The sequence below is a fragment of the Amblyomma americanum genome, chromosome 3 (assembly GCF_052857255.1).
Source record: "Amblyomma americanum isolate KBUSLIRL-KWMA chromosome 3, ASM5285725v1, whole genome shotgun sequence".
Classification (NCBI taxonomy): Eukaryota; Metazoa; Arthropoda; class Arachnida; order Ixodida; family Ixodidae; genus Amblyomma; species Amblyomma americanum.
Window position 1 is genome coordinate 192,407,120 of NC_135499.1, and position 13,668 is coordinate 192,420,787.

Below are 13,668 nucleotides of genomic sequence, written 5' to 3' on the forward strand. Positions count from 1 at the left end.
CCTCTTACACTTTTTTGACCCACTTTGACGTGCTGTAAATTCTAAATGACTAGTTTTCTGCTCTTCCAGGGACGTTCTTGTGAAGGACAAAAGAAATGTCAAGGTGTTGTGCCAAGAGACTGAGGACTGTATACCATCGATCTCCTTTCGTGCACGACAAAACCAGGAGGTCAAGGTGACGCTGCTTGTGACTGTGGCTCCAGAAGCCGCATCCAGCGTGTTTCTGCAGTATTGCACCTTCCTTCACCCAACAACAGTGTTTGCACTTAAAGATGAGGATGGTGTGTGCTCGGGACAGGGTCAGGTAATTTTGTGATTTTTGTTTTGTCTAAGTACACATGGGCACCATATTAATTGCTTTTATCATTTTATTTTAGAAAAGAGATTAGTGTTTATCATTGTTTGATTTGGTAGTGGGATGATGGTGGCAGACGCAAGGGGTTTGTGATAGTTGTAAAGGTGAATGCACAATGTTATAACAAAAATGTCACGTTAACCTGGAAGGAGGGCACACTTTGTCAGGGAAATATGGATGGATGGGTGGATCTCAGATGACAAAAAATAAAAAGGTTGCAAGCCTGCCTTGTGCTTTGCAATGCTCTTGTATGCACAATTCTTTTCACATTCTTTTTCTGCCCTTCATGTTTCCTCTCTGCCATAAGTTTCACTAGCTTACCTTTAATTGTTTTCCTAGTTTCACAGTATGACTCATCGAAGGTGATTGTGCCATGCATGTTGGACCTCTTGTAGGAGAAAATGTTGGGGAGAATTTTGAAATGCAAACTATATGAAACGCAAGCTTCAGACAAAGCAGCAGCTATAGGCTGTTATTCTTGCTGAATGCAAACATCTGATGCCACATCTAGACATTTTTTAGCGGCTCTATGCATCGCTCTTGGATTGCTCCAAGATATGGTGGATTCTGGCGGCATGTGCGCACATCACTAATTAATCCACTCTTTTTTTCAACCTTAGTTCACAAAGTGCAGAATGGCGGTCATGCTGTTATTATTAATTTGTTTTGCTCGTATCATTTCAGACTTGTTGTATTCTTTGTCATGCACACATTCCCTTCAGAGAGAATACATTGTACTAACCGTTTTTGTTCTATCTTATTTTCATTTCGGTCGGAATGATGAACTGTCAGAAATAAAAAATATATAACTTTTCTCAATTGTTACAATCTAGCAGGGCTATATTCTTATCTGGATTCATTAAAGAAATATAGGCACCTGATTATGGCGGCATGTTTTCTTTGCAGTGATGAGTAAGACTTTACTATATGTGGATGACCACATGGTATTTTCTACGACTGCTTTATAATAATTTATAATAAAAATTTTCTTTCACGCTGCTTTGGTTTCAACTGCTCTGTGACGTCAAAGTTGTGTTTAGGTCACATGAGGCGTGCAAAATTCGGCAGACACAAACACACACACATGCACGCGTGCATGACACCACCCGGGAACACTGTATGAGGAATGGTTACATCACAATGTTGATATAAAATTGGTTTTGAGGAAAGGAAACGGTAACTTTCTCACATCTAGGTGGACATCTGAACCACACCTTAAGGGAAGGGGCAAAGAGTCTGGGAAGGTATGCAATTGAAGGTGCATATGTTGTTGGCTTGAATTCCTCTCACAAGCTAGCCTCCGACCTGGCTATCACATATAAGCTATGTGCAATGAGAAATCGTATGACACCACCCGGTATACTGTGTGGCAAACGGTTGTGCCACAATTTTGGTAGGAATGTAGTCTGGAAATCTGGCGCCATATTGAGGTCAGCCAATGGCGAGTATATATAAATGAACGTCTTGTATAGGATTGTCTAAAGTGGCGATGGTCGGCTTGCTGTGTGCATCCTGCAGCTGCTTGATGAAGTCACCCTATTTTTCTAGCCATCGCTGGGATTTTCTGTACTCTCTGCGAGTACACACGCTAAGACACACTTGCCGCTGGCTTTCCTCGTAATGGGACTAGTAATGCTTTCAAATTAGAACTGCAATATAACTGCTTCTGCATTTGTTGTCACTCCAGCTATTGAGACAAGCTGGCTTTAGCATTGTAGTGAATCTATAAGCAACTTTGATGTCACAGCCATTGTTTGGCTGTCGAAGCCAAAACTGAAACGGCTTGAGAGAGAAACTTGAATATAAATTATTTAGCTGTGGTAGGCGAATGCCACGTGGTAATCCATCTATACTAATGCCTTATGCAACATTACAAAGAAGAAAACGTGCACCAAACAATTAGGTGTCTATACTTCTTTAATAAAACACCCAAAGAGCAGTTCAGCACGCATGCGAGGATTACGAAATAATTGAGAATTGCACGATAAACCATGGCATCATGTCTGCAATTTTTGAGCTTTGTTGAATTTAATTGCTCGTCCTTAACAATCTGAAATGACAGAACAAAATAAATTACTGATAATATGATGACAGCATTACTGCCATTCTGTACATCGTGAAAGAAGTATAGACACAAAATTTTTGGTTGCATGCTTTTTTCTTTGTAATGGTGCCTAAGACATTAGTATGAATGTCTCATGGTATTTGCCTACGACTGGTGAACGATTCATAGTTGGAATTCTCCTCTCTTGCAGTTGCGGTTTCAATACCAAAAGCTGTGTGATGACTGCGACATCAAAGCTCAGTATAGGTCATGTTAGACATGAAGAAATTGTGATAAAATTGCTGCTTCATCATCTTAATTCACTACAATGCTAAAGCCAGGCTGCCTCAAGAGCTGGAATGACAGCAAATAAAAAAGCAGTGATTATATTCCAGTTTTTTCATGCCTCGCATGACCTACACTGACTTTTGACAGCCATTGTTCAGCTGTTGAAACTGAAACAGTGTGAGAGAAGAAATTCAATTATAAAGTATTTAGTGGTCATAGGCAAATATCATGAGCTGATGTAATCAAAGCCAAGTAGCTTTCAACTAAAACTTTGTCAGCCAGTCCCTCCAGCTCCCACCTTCCTCTGTCAGTGATCTCATTCCCTTGTATTCAGGCTACCTCTTAATCTATTAAACTGTGATCACCGTTTACTCTGGTATAGAAATGTGTGATTTTTGTTTATATCTGAAAAGGCTTCTCTTGGTTTAAAAACTGGAGGGTACATTTAAGCTCCGCCTTTATGGTAACGTTACCTTGATGGTAACGTTTCCTTGTAATTTTTAAGGTGTTGGTAGGATTGGAAAGCTATTACTGGTTTCCCCCACTGCTATGCTTTGGCCACGCTACTGTGCAAGATGTTTTTTTCTTTTCGCTGGCTTCTCTGTGTCAGCAGTTTGAACATTTACGCTCGCCTTCTCGATAATTTGAAGTGCAATTGAAATTGTCCCCCCTGGCATTGGTCTTATTAGTTGCATGCTTTTACTGCTTCTTTTCAGTTTTTTTCTCATTCGAAATGCTTACAACACTTAAGAGATCATAATTTGGATCCATTTCCTGAGTATAAAGAAGCTAAGTTCAAACTGGACTCCCAACCAACCAAAAGGGCATCACCCAATCTGGCGACCACCTTATTTTCGTTGCCGAATTGCAGCACTACATTTCGACACCATCGTTATAAAATGAGCATTTCTGGAGTTGATTAATGTATTAGATATTGAGATTTTGTTGATTTCCTTGGCCATTCAGGCATCACAATATCCCATACTGTGCATACAAAGAATAAAACCGCATGCTTGATTACTGTCACCGAGCCCCATTAAGGTGTACACCTTGTGGTGGCAGCTGCCGCAGTGGCTTGGTGGTTATAGTGCTCAGCTGCTGACTTGAAAGACGCGGGTTCGATCCTGGCCACAGCGGTCACATTTCGACGAAGGCGAAATGCTTGAGGCCCGTGTACTGTGCGATGCAAGGGCACATTAAAGAACCCAAGGTGGTCGAAATTATATAGAGCCGTTCACTACAGTGCCCCTCATAGCTCTAGCTGCTTTAGTACAGTAAACCCCATACATCTAAACATTGCCGTGGCTGTACATTTTCCAACAAAAAAAAGATAAAGCGATTAAGCTCCCATATTCCTTGCCATTTTAAAGTAAAGCATTGAGCTTCCACACAAATATGGAAGTGACTGACCTTTAATATATTTTATAACATGAATGACTGCCCTTCTTTGGATTGCCATATTTGCAAAAGAAAATTGCATAGTACATTCAGTACAGGAGTTCAATAATAATGAATAATAATGAATCCTTTGTTCTGATTTAGTTTGACTTCAGTTTCAGTTGACCATAAATATCATAATGTAATACCGTAAGCAGTGTGATTTAAATTTGTGCAGAGGTTCTTATAGGTTCCTTCTGCAAAAAATGTCTTACGAAAATAGTGTGGGTCTACTTGCCTACCACCAAAAGTAGTACTTAAATTTATCGTCACAAACTTTGAATTATATTCTATTGGGACAACGAAAGAAAAGCAAAGGGTCATGCTGACAGAAAAAGGGGACTAGAAAGGACTGTGGCACCATCACATTTACATGATGGTGCCTTTCAATGAAGTACAGTTGCTTTGAGCCGTGACGGACCGCTCTAGCTTAATCATTTTTCGAGGTTTGAACTGTCAAGCTTTGTGCGCCATTACTATACTACCCGCGGCTCTTGCTACAGAAATTCTGTGCTCTAATAGAAGTCTGTATATAAGGAAACTTGTTGGTATATTTTGGCAGTGCAATTAGTGATACAAATGAAAAATATAATATGTTGTGCCTGGAATGCAACGTTATCAGAACTGCAGTGTGAACAGTTTCAAAACAGTGCATTGAGCTTTGTCAGGTCCAAGTCCATTCAAGACTGTGGCTATCTCTAGGTGTTAAATAGGCAAGGTGGATTACCCAATTTGCCATTTCTACTGTTTTGTGAAAGCGTAACATACTCTACATGTGTCTATACATGCGTGTCTTCGTTCAGACAAGTTGTGCCACTGTCATTGTCTGCTGTGATATGCACATGGTATCACCAACATAGTGCTGTGACCTTTTTGCAGATGTGCCATTTGTATTTTCTACATTTTGACATTCGTTGGTCTTGTGATCGTAATTGCTTTATTGTCACTGATTTACAGTTTCACAATTCCTGTGCCGGTTAATTAAGCACGTTGGGCTTGTGTGCGGCACTGACAGCCGGCAGTATACATAAGTGGTCTTTCATGCAACAAGTTAAAAAATAGAACTTGATGCAAAATTTTACAAAATGTGTGAATACAACTTGCTCATAATAAATCATTTTCAATGACACGGCATGAAATAGCTATGCACACATGTAGTACACAAGCTCTAATAGTTTGGCAGACATCAGACTAAAAATATATACAAAAAAACAGGCAGCAATGGCATCGACTTCGTCACGAACAGAATTTACAGCAGTCATAAAAGAACAGATGTTCTTTAGTGCTCGCTTCGCACTTGTAACTGAATTAAAGCATATGTCCTGCTCAGATAACTTACTGAATAAAAATGGGACATAACACTTTCTTGGTGTTTAGCTGTAGCATTATAATTATCAGGGAAGCCCAAGGGCCAATGGCACATTGTTTTGCCACTGCGCTGCATACAGTCATGCCTTGGTCATTTGTACAGTTGTCCACACACCTGTCTAGAGTGTTCGAACGGCGCACCGGGGAGTACACTGGTGTCATTTGCCAATGACCTAGGACGCGAAACCTGTCCATATGGTTCATGTACATTCCCATGGATCATGTTTAACTAATCATGCTTTTAAAAGCTGCATTGGGCCCACCAGCCAGCGGCGATTATTATAAATGCAAAACAAAGTTCGCCGTTCGAGTGCTGTAGACAGCTGTGTGGATGACTATACTTTGATGACGTGAATGAATGGGGCTGTCGTGGTTTCTCTCTTTTAAGGTAGTAAACTGCAGAAAAGCAAAAAGGTACACAAAACTTTGGGGGCTGAATGTATTTCTCATGTGCTAAGAGAAACCCACTCTGTAAAAAGTTGCATTGTGCCTTAGGAACAAGTATTTGTGTTCATGTTTTACTGAGTTAGTAGAGTAGTCCTTTTTTGGCAGAAAAGGTGTGGCCTGTATGTCTATGTGAGGCTGCCACCCTTCAGCACCTTTAGCAGATCGGAGCACCTTTCAGGCCCAGAAGATACCCCCTCCGGAGCACCCTCCGTTGGGTGCATCTTCGGGCACCTACTGGTAAAAATTCATCTCCCACTTGTGAGCCCCCATCCACTAGAGGCCATGCAGCAGCAGAACAAAAAGGCCGCCACTGTCTGGAAGACGTTGAAGTAACGAGCATTAGCTTTATTGACCATGCGTAAAATAAGTCTTTCCGCATCCAGCGGGGCCAGTGAAGAAAACCTTGTGCGGTTCGGAAAAGTAACATAACTTTTCCACCTAGCGGAGCGATTGACGCCTAGCGCCATCTATCAGAGAAATTATCCGTTGTCGAGTTACACCTTCACAAGATACGTCCCAAACCGAATTGCTTCGTTTGGGGGGTCAAGGTGGGCCTAGAATTCGGCTTGCAGTGCGATATGGTAACGGTTCAACTAGCAATTGTATGTATACACCATATACCTATTATTTAATTGTGGTTTTATTTCTATACCACAACCCATAGCGTTTTATTTGCCTACCAAATTCGGTGCACAACTGTCCCCGGATGGGTGCCCCTTGTTGTCGGAGTACATATAGTGGAACGAATGTAAAATATTGTAGATGGCGCTACAAGTCTCAATGCGAGATGTGCTGTTTTCTAGTTGCTGCCACAGATGGCACCGTGATCTCAGGGTGGCAGCAAACCCCACGAAATCTCGAAACCCCACGATGAATAAGAGCTCACGCTCTTAAAAAGCGATTGCAAAATCAGATTGTAAGATTGAGGGGTGATCAATGTAAAAGCTAAATGTCCATGGAATAAAGTGCTGGCTTGGGTGGCGTGAGCTGTTGCCACGCACGCCCACTAATTGGTAGGGCCAGAGAATCTCTACTAGTGAGAGAGTGTCACATGGCCTCTGCTACAGAGTGTCGGCGTGTATAAAAATGACCAGCAAAGTATGACTCTTGGTAGTGTCAATAGACTTGCCCCATCACATTTTTAGGGCACAACTTCACTTACGGAAGTTTTTTTTTTTTTTTTGCCACTGCAGTTCTTATTTATCAGCTACAATGTCGTTTCATACCAAGAGCAGCGTGAATGCTTGCAGCATTTGAGCTCGTGCCTCTAACGCCTTGTAGTTCGGACACTGGGGAATTCACCACGAATGGCAGTGCAGGCGAGGTCTACAAGTCTCTTTTGTGTACACCAGATGCTAACTTTGGGCCTTTTTTTTCATTTTTTCATTTTGAAGGTACTCATTGCACCTGGCACAGCTTACCGCATTGTTGTGAGGTGCTTTGCACAGGAAGCAGGTCACTTCCGCCTTCCCTTGGCATTGAAATTTCAAGAAGACACCTCCGACGGGCGGTTGTTTACTATTGTGAGGTTTCTTGAGCCAACATTCTATGAGGATGGAGGGGACGACCTGGAACCTGTGGAGCCCTATTTTTTCGTTCCACCAGTGCCCAAGCTGCCCGACTCAGATCGCATCATTCATGGGAAGCGTCCCAAGGGGTTAGTGGCTTCTGTTGTCTTTTTCAGTTTTTTTCTGTCTTTGTGTACATGTTTCCTAAAGCTATTGACTCTGTAAGGTGCTGACGTTTGTTTTCTGCAGGGCACTGAGTTATTTGTTCAATGAATCCCTTCAGATTGGCAGAGAATTTGACTTTCTGCCTCTATATGTGAGGCAGATAACATATCGTTAAGCACCAGCAGTAAATTTTTGGTGCTTTGTTCTCTTCAGAGGATCATATTCTCCAAGCATTCTTTAGTGGAGATTTAAACATGCCACTGTAGTTCTGCTCCTTGCTTGCTGGAAATGAGCATTAACCAACTGCTGACACATCCTGTGCATATTTGCTTCACATACTCACATGGCCTTGACATCATTCAGCAAGCAGTATTTGTGCCGTGCGTGCCTTTCTATAGCAAAGCATATTCATAATTTTCGTGGTGTCGTAGAGGATGCTTTGCTTCATGAAAGTGTGTACATAATGTCAAATCATGTTTTGAGCAACATTGCTAAGTACCTGTTTTAAATGTGGCAGCATTAATTGGTGAACCCTGGGCACTGCAGGGTATGTGTCGACTTTGTGGCGGATTAACAAAGCATCGCATGTGCAATGCTACAGACAACTTCCTTGATGAAAAGTGGTGCGTGCTGTTGGTGGCTTTTGTGTATGCTTTATGTACAGGATCTTTTTGTCCTAGAGTGGAACCTCAACAGCTTTCAAAAGATGCTGAGGAGCCCCACACTGTCTTGGCGTCCATCCCTTTCTGCCTGTCATGCTCAAGTAGAATATTGGTTTGTGCTAGTTGGTTCATAGGCCAAGTTGATTCTGAGGACTGCGCAAAAGAGACGTCGATGAGAGACATCAAAAGAGACGTCGATAATGGGACAGGCCCCAACTTACAACTGACGTTTATTCGCCCAAACCCTACCCACCGTTGTGGCTCAGTGGTTAGGGCGCTCACCTACTGAGCCGGAGTACCTGGATTCGAACCCGACCGCTATGGCCGCGTTTCAATGGAGGCGAAACGCAAAAGGCGCCTGTGTGCTGTGGGATGCCAGTGCACGTTAAAGATCCCCAGGTAGTTGAAATTATTCGGAGCCCTCGGCACCTCTTTCTCTCCTTTTTCTTTCACTCCTTCCTTCTTCCCTTCCCTAGTGTTCTGGTGTCCAAGGATATATGAGAGACAATTACTGCGCCATTTCCTTTCCTCAAAAACCAATTCGCCCAAACCCTCCCTTTTGTATGTTGCAACTTAGCCATATCACAGAAACGTTTCACAAAAAAACATAAAAAACAAGGAGTGGAAAAGACAAAATAGAGAGAGAAATTAGTTGAAGCCCGTTTTATTAAGAAAGCAGGAAACATGTACGTTAGAAGGCAGTCTATTGTGCTCACTGACGCAGAGACTGCTTTTCTTGAAAAGTTCCTGTAAATTACAAACATTGTAAATTTCATGTGTGTTTTTCCTTGTCCTTGGCTGTTGACTCTTTTAGAACTGTAAACTTCTTTCATTTCTTTGACACTGAGACGTTTTGTCGCAGGTTTCAAGTTTTCATGTGCACCTTTTTTCCTTATTCTTATTGGTCATTATCTCATTGTCATACGAGCATTGGGTTTTTTAGCATCGTGTTTGCCTCGGACAAGTCGACATGTGTGATGTGTGAATGAATTCGAGTTCCTGGTGCTGTTTGTTTTTATTTTGGTTTGGTGCATTTGGGTAATTGCGGGACTAAGTCCAGTAATTTTCTTTTTACTGTCTTGAGTGGTGGGGTTTCTTGTGTTGAATTGTTTTTTTTTGCTTGTTTTTTTTTGCCAATATTCTGTATGTTGGCGTTTTTTAAGTTTTTTTGAAAGGCTTCACTAATGTGGCTAGGTTGCATCATACAAAGAGGAGGGTTTGGGCAAATAAACCTCAGTTGTAAGTTGGTGCATGTCCCGTTGTTTTCATGTCTTCCTTGTCCCTGTCTCTTTTGCACCATCCTTAAAATCAACTTTAGCTGCCTAACATGTGTTCCGAAAAAAATAAAAAGATCGTGCAGGTCCACAGCCTCTCAAAAAACACTGATTTAATTAATAATGACTGTCTTTATAATGGAACAGTCTGATATGAGCCACTGCAGTGTGATAAGGGTCAGGGCCCTTTAAAGAGAATAGAAGTTAGCCTCTACCCAATGACAGAAAATCCACCCTCACTGCAAAGGGAGCTCTTACAAGCTAGAAAAGACCAGAAAATGAAAAACAGGTGTTGCCGTCACCGGCCACCGACTTTCGTAGGAAATTGCATGCATCCATGCTGATTTTGGGGTGAAGATCCCAGAGGCAACACTGCGCTGCCATTCACTTCAAGACAGTGCTAACCTGTCCATTTCAGTAAGGATGCCACGAGTTTGAATAGAATGACTGGAAGATTTTTAAATCCAATTAATAAATGTGTCTCTTGCTGCCAGGTAGACTTCAGCATGACCAGTTAGAACCAGAGGCTCAATTTTTACTGAGATCAACAATTGGAGGGAGTTGTCCTCAGTGCCCCTAAGAAAGGTGCTTGGAGAGGAGCGGCAGGAAACCTTGGAGAAAAAAATGCTAACAAATATGATTGTGTTCATAGAGTCTAGATTGTCACTTTATGATTCTACAAACTTCTGCGGGTATTAATCTGGTGTTTTATAATGTGCAGAAGTAGCCATAATTTTTCTTTACTTTCTTTTTTTTTTAGCAACAAAACTCAGGACCTAGAGCGAAAAAGGCCACTGAATGATTATCCTCTCGATAAGGAAATAGTGCTGTTCCAGGAGCATGGCTTGGTGGAGTGGGATGGTATTGAAGAAGACCAGTTGAAGCTGCTTCTCTTTATCAAGTAATTGCACACAGTTGTTCTCATCTATTGTTGGCTTGTTGTTTTATGTATGAGTTAAACGCATGTTAGCCACAATTTGCATGCTTTATCTATATACCTGGCCAGGGGCCTTTCATTATGACCAAGCAAAGCACTGTGTTACTCCTAGTACACTACATGTTTGCTGTCGGGCTACACTAATGTCTGTGTGGGTTCTTATGAACTGTGTCCGTAATTTGTGTGATGCACAATTAAGTGCTAGCTAGCCCTGTCATCAGTCCAGGTTTGTCCATTCACACAGGCTGCTGTCCAACTACAAGCGTGTGCATGCATTTGTGATTCTTTTCACCCTCACACTGTTAGCTTGGTTACAGCATTTTGTCTTTGACAAAGATAGTATGCTTGCTTTTCAGCCTATATGTGTTGTCAATAAGCATTTTCAATAAGGGTTCCCTGGGCGTCACTCACCACATTGCTCTCTGGGCTGGTGTGTGTGCAGCTGGAACTAACACTGTGGAAGTGGGAGTGGAACCGGTTTGCAACAGCGCTGAGAGGAAATGTTTCGACATCCTCCTCGCCCAATGGAAAGGTCTATATGAAAGAAAATTTTAATGCTGTAGTATTAGAACCCCCATGACTTGAAAAATTGTCCGGCGTCTGGTGTTCTCTGAAGCCTCCGAAAACCACACAGTGAAGAAAACAAAATCCCCCTCCACTTGTAGGAGAGAGGAGGGAGAGGCCGGAAGGTTGGAAGAGCCCAGGCAGAGAAGGTTCTGACGCAGGTGGAGGAGTGGGCAATGTGAGGGTGGCTGCCTTGGGAACAACACAACAGGTTGCTAGTGTGGAAGGTTTGAGAGTTAGAAGGAAAGTGAACTGACAAAAACGAGCAGAGATGGCAGAGCGGCGTGCACCAGATACCAGACTTCTGTTAAAGTGTTTGTACCTGAGCCACCTCCAGAACAGTGTTGCCGAATCGTGGCAAATTTCCCATATCGTGGGAAAATCAAGCCACTGAGGGAAAAAGGGAATTTTGTTTAATAGCCCGTTGAAAACGTGGGAAATTCTGGTTCCGCTAAAGACCGGTGTTCTAAATGTGCTTTCTCGGGAAAATGTGCAGAGGTGAAAGGAAAATGCTGTTATCATGGCGGCCTGACATGTGTCGCGAGAACAAATTTGGCTTGGTGTTTCCCTTTAATTTGCTGCGTAGCCTTGGATACAGAGCCCTGGCTCATTCAGGTTCATTCAGGCATCGAGTGCTGCATCCTTGGATTAATTCCAGCTATAGTGGCAGTGAACCTTCTATTAATTGCTTCCAACCACTCCCAGCTCTTTAGTCACACAATTCCTATGTACGCATGTTGTTGTAAAGGAATTCCCGAAGATTTCTACGGCCTATACAGGAGAGGCTAGAAAGGAAATGGAAGTAGCCGAGCTGGTCCCCATCCCAATGCAAAAACTAATAAAAACGAATTGGTGATTGACGATCATGTGATCAACAACAATCCAGCCCTAATGGGCCTTAATGGGCTTTGTATTTATTTTATTTCGCTCGTTCTTATATTTATTACTGTAGCTGTATTCAGTCGAAAATTACTATACCTTGAAAATAATATATTTGTGGGAAAAATGGGAAATTTTTAGCCGACAACTGGGAAAAACCAACAGGGCAATGCGGCAACACTGCTCCAGAACTAAGTGTCAATAGATACTGGAGATCAGACATGGAATGAAAGACCAAGTGTGCAAGGGAGTCACATGTAATGCAGTACAAACAAAACTAATTTGCAATGAAGGTGGACATAAAGAAATTTCTGTGGTGTGTCGTGTCATGCAAAGGGGAATTTAAGTCTAATGCTACGCATTTTCTTTGGATTGGCCCACCAATCACCTGTCATTTTTTTTAAATGAGGTTGCAAGGAAATGCCACAAAAAGAGGAAGTGATTTAAATAAAGTGAAAAAAGTGTCTCACACTAATTAGAAGCTTTATTTTTAAAGGTGTACTGCTTAATGCTGTTAATTTTTGCACCATGAAAACTGTCACAACACGACTACTGTGAAAAAAGGGTGGAATTTTACAATTCTTTGCATACAAACTGTGCCCAGTTTGAAAGCTCCTGAGAAGCAAAGGAAATGCAAACAACTGCAACTTTTGTTGATAAAACAGTTTGTAATTCTTATCATGGTGTGGCCTTTGCTTGCTTTTTTTTTGTAATAATGTGGGCCTGCTGATTGACTTTCTGAGCACATGTTTATGTACTTTATATACTGTGTGTCGATATGCCACGGCTCTCAAACACGCGGCTTGCGGGCCGTATGCAGCCTGCAGAGCTATGCATTGCGGTCCGCTGGCCCTCCAAGTTACGTCTTTCATTCTGTATAGACCAGCTTCACCATCAGACTTGTTTTCCAATTGAAATCTGCCAAAAAGTTACGTACGCAAATGGCTTTGCGGAAAGGAAAAGAGGCAGGGGCCCCTTAATCTGCATTACCTTCAGACAGACATGAGCTGTTTTCAACAGCGCATAAGGAGCAAGGTGCCAGGCACACCCCCCCCCCCCCCCCTCCCCCTTCTCTCTCTTTCACCCCTCCGCACCCCTAAACCAAACAACGAACCCACTCTTCACGGCACAGAGACAAAGGGCAACCTCCACCGCAGAGCCACAGAAAGATGTCCAGGAGTTGACAGTTTCCACACCAGATATTGTGGTTATTGAAAGGCAGTAGCTTCCTACCTCTGATTTTATTCCAGAATATGAATCACTAACTTTTGTCTTGTACAAAGCAAAAGTATTGAGGTCGTAATAAAAGGCACGGATGATGCACTTCCCAGTAGCCACGGCACAAGTGATCTGTAAATTGACTCATTACATGTCTGCCGGGGTGCTCCAACAACAATACTGTTTTTTTTTTTTTTTTTCAGTTGTTAAATCACATTCTGAAGGTGAGACAGGCCACTACAACCCTACGAAAGCTTTGTCCTCCCTCATTCCTAAAACCCCGCTCTTACCCTCACATACATTTCCCCCACTTTAAGTAGTATAACAGCAAAACTGTTGCTCGAAATCCCAGGACAAGCAAGGTGATAAAGGCTACAAGTAAAAAGGGTTGCATGTTTAGCTGTGGGGATTATCATCTACCAGTTTTAGCAATTTGGAGTCAAGGAATTCGAGGGAGGGGAGCATTAAGATGTGCAGAATGACGACAAAATTAAGCTGGTCACTACCTTTGCTTGTTTACCT

General features: G+C 42.3%; 1 protein-coding gene across 1 annotated transcript in view; it reads left to right on the forward strand.

Moving 5' to 3' along the window:
* Positions 1-13,668, forward strand: part of LOC144125724 (helicase MOV-10-like) — a 61,922-nt gene that overhangs the window by 3,358 nt on the left and 44,896 nt on the right. Inside the window, 3 exon segments of the mRNA XM_077659366.1 lie at positions 70-304; positions 7,334-7,596; positions 10,309-10,449. Of these exon segments, the coding sequence (XP_077515492.1) occupies positions 70-304; positions 7,334-7,596; positions 10,309-10,449 (639 nt within the window).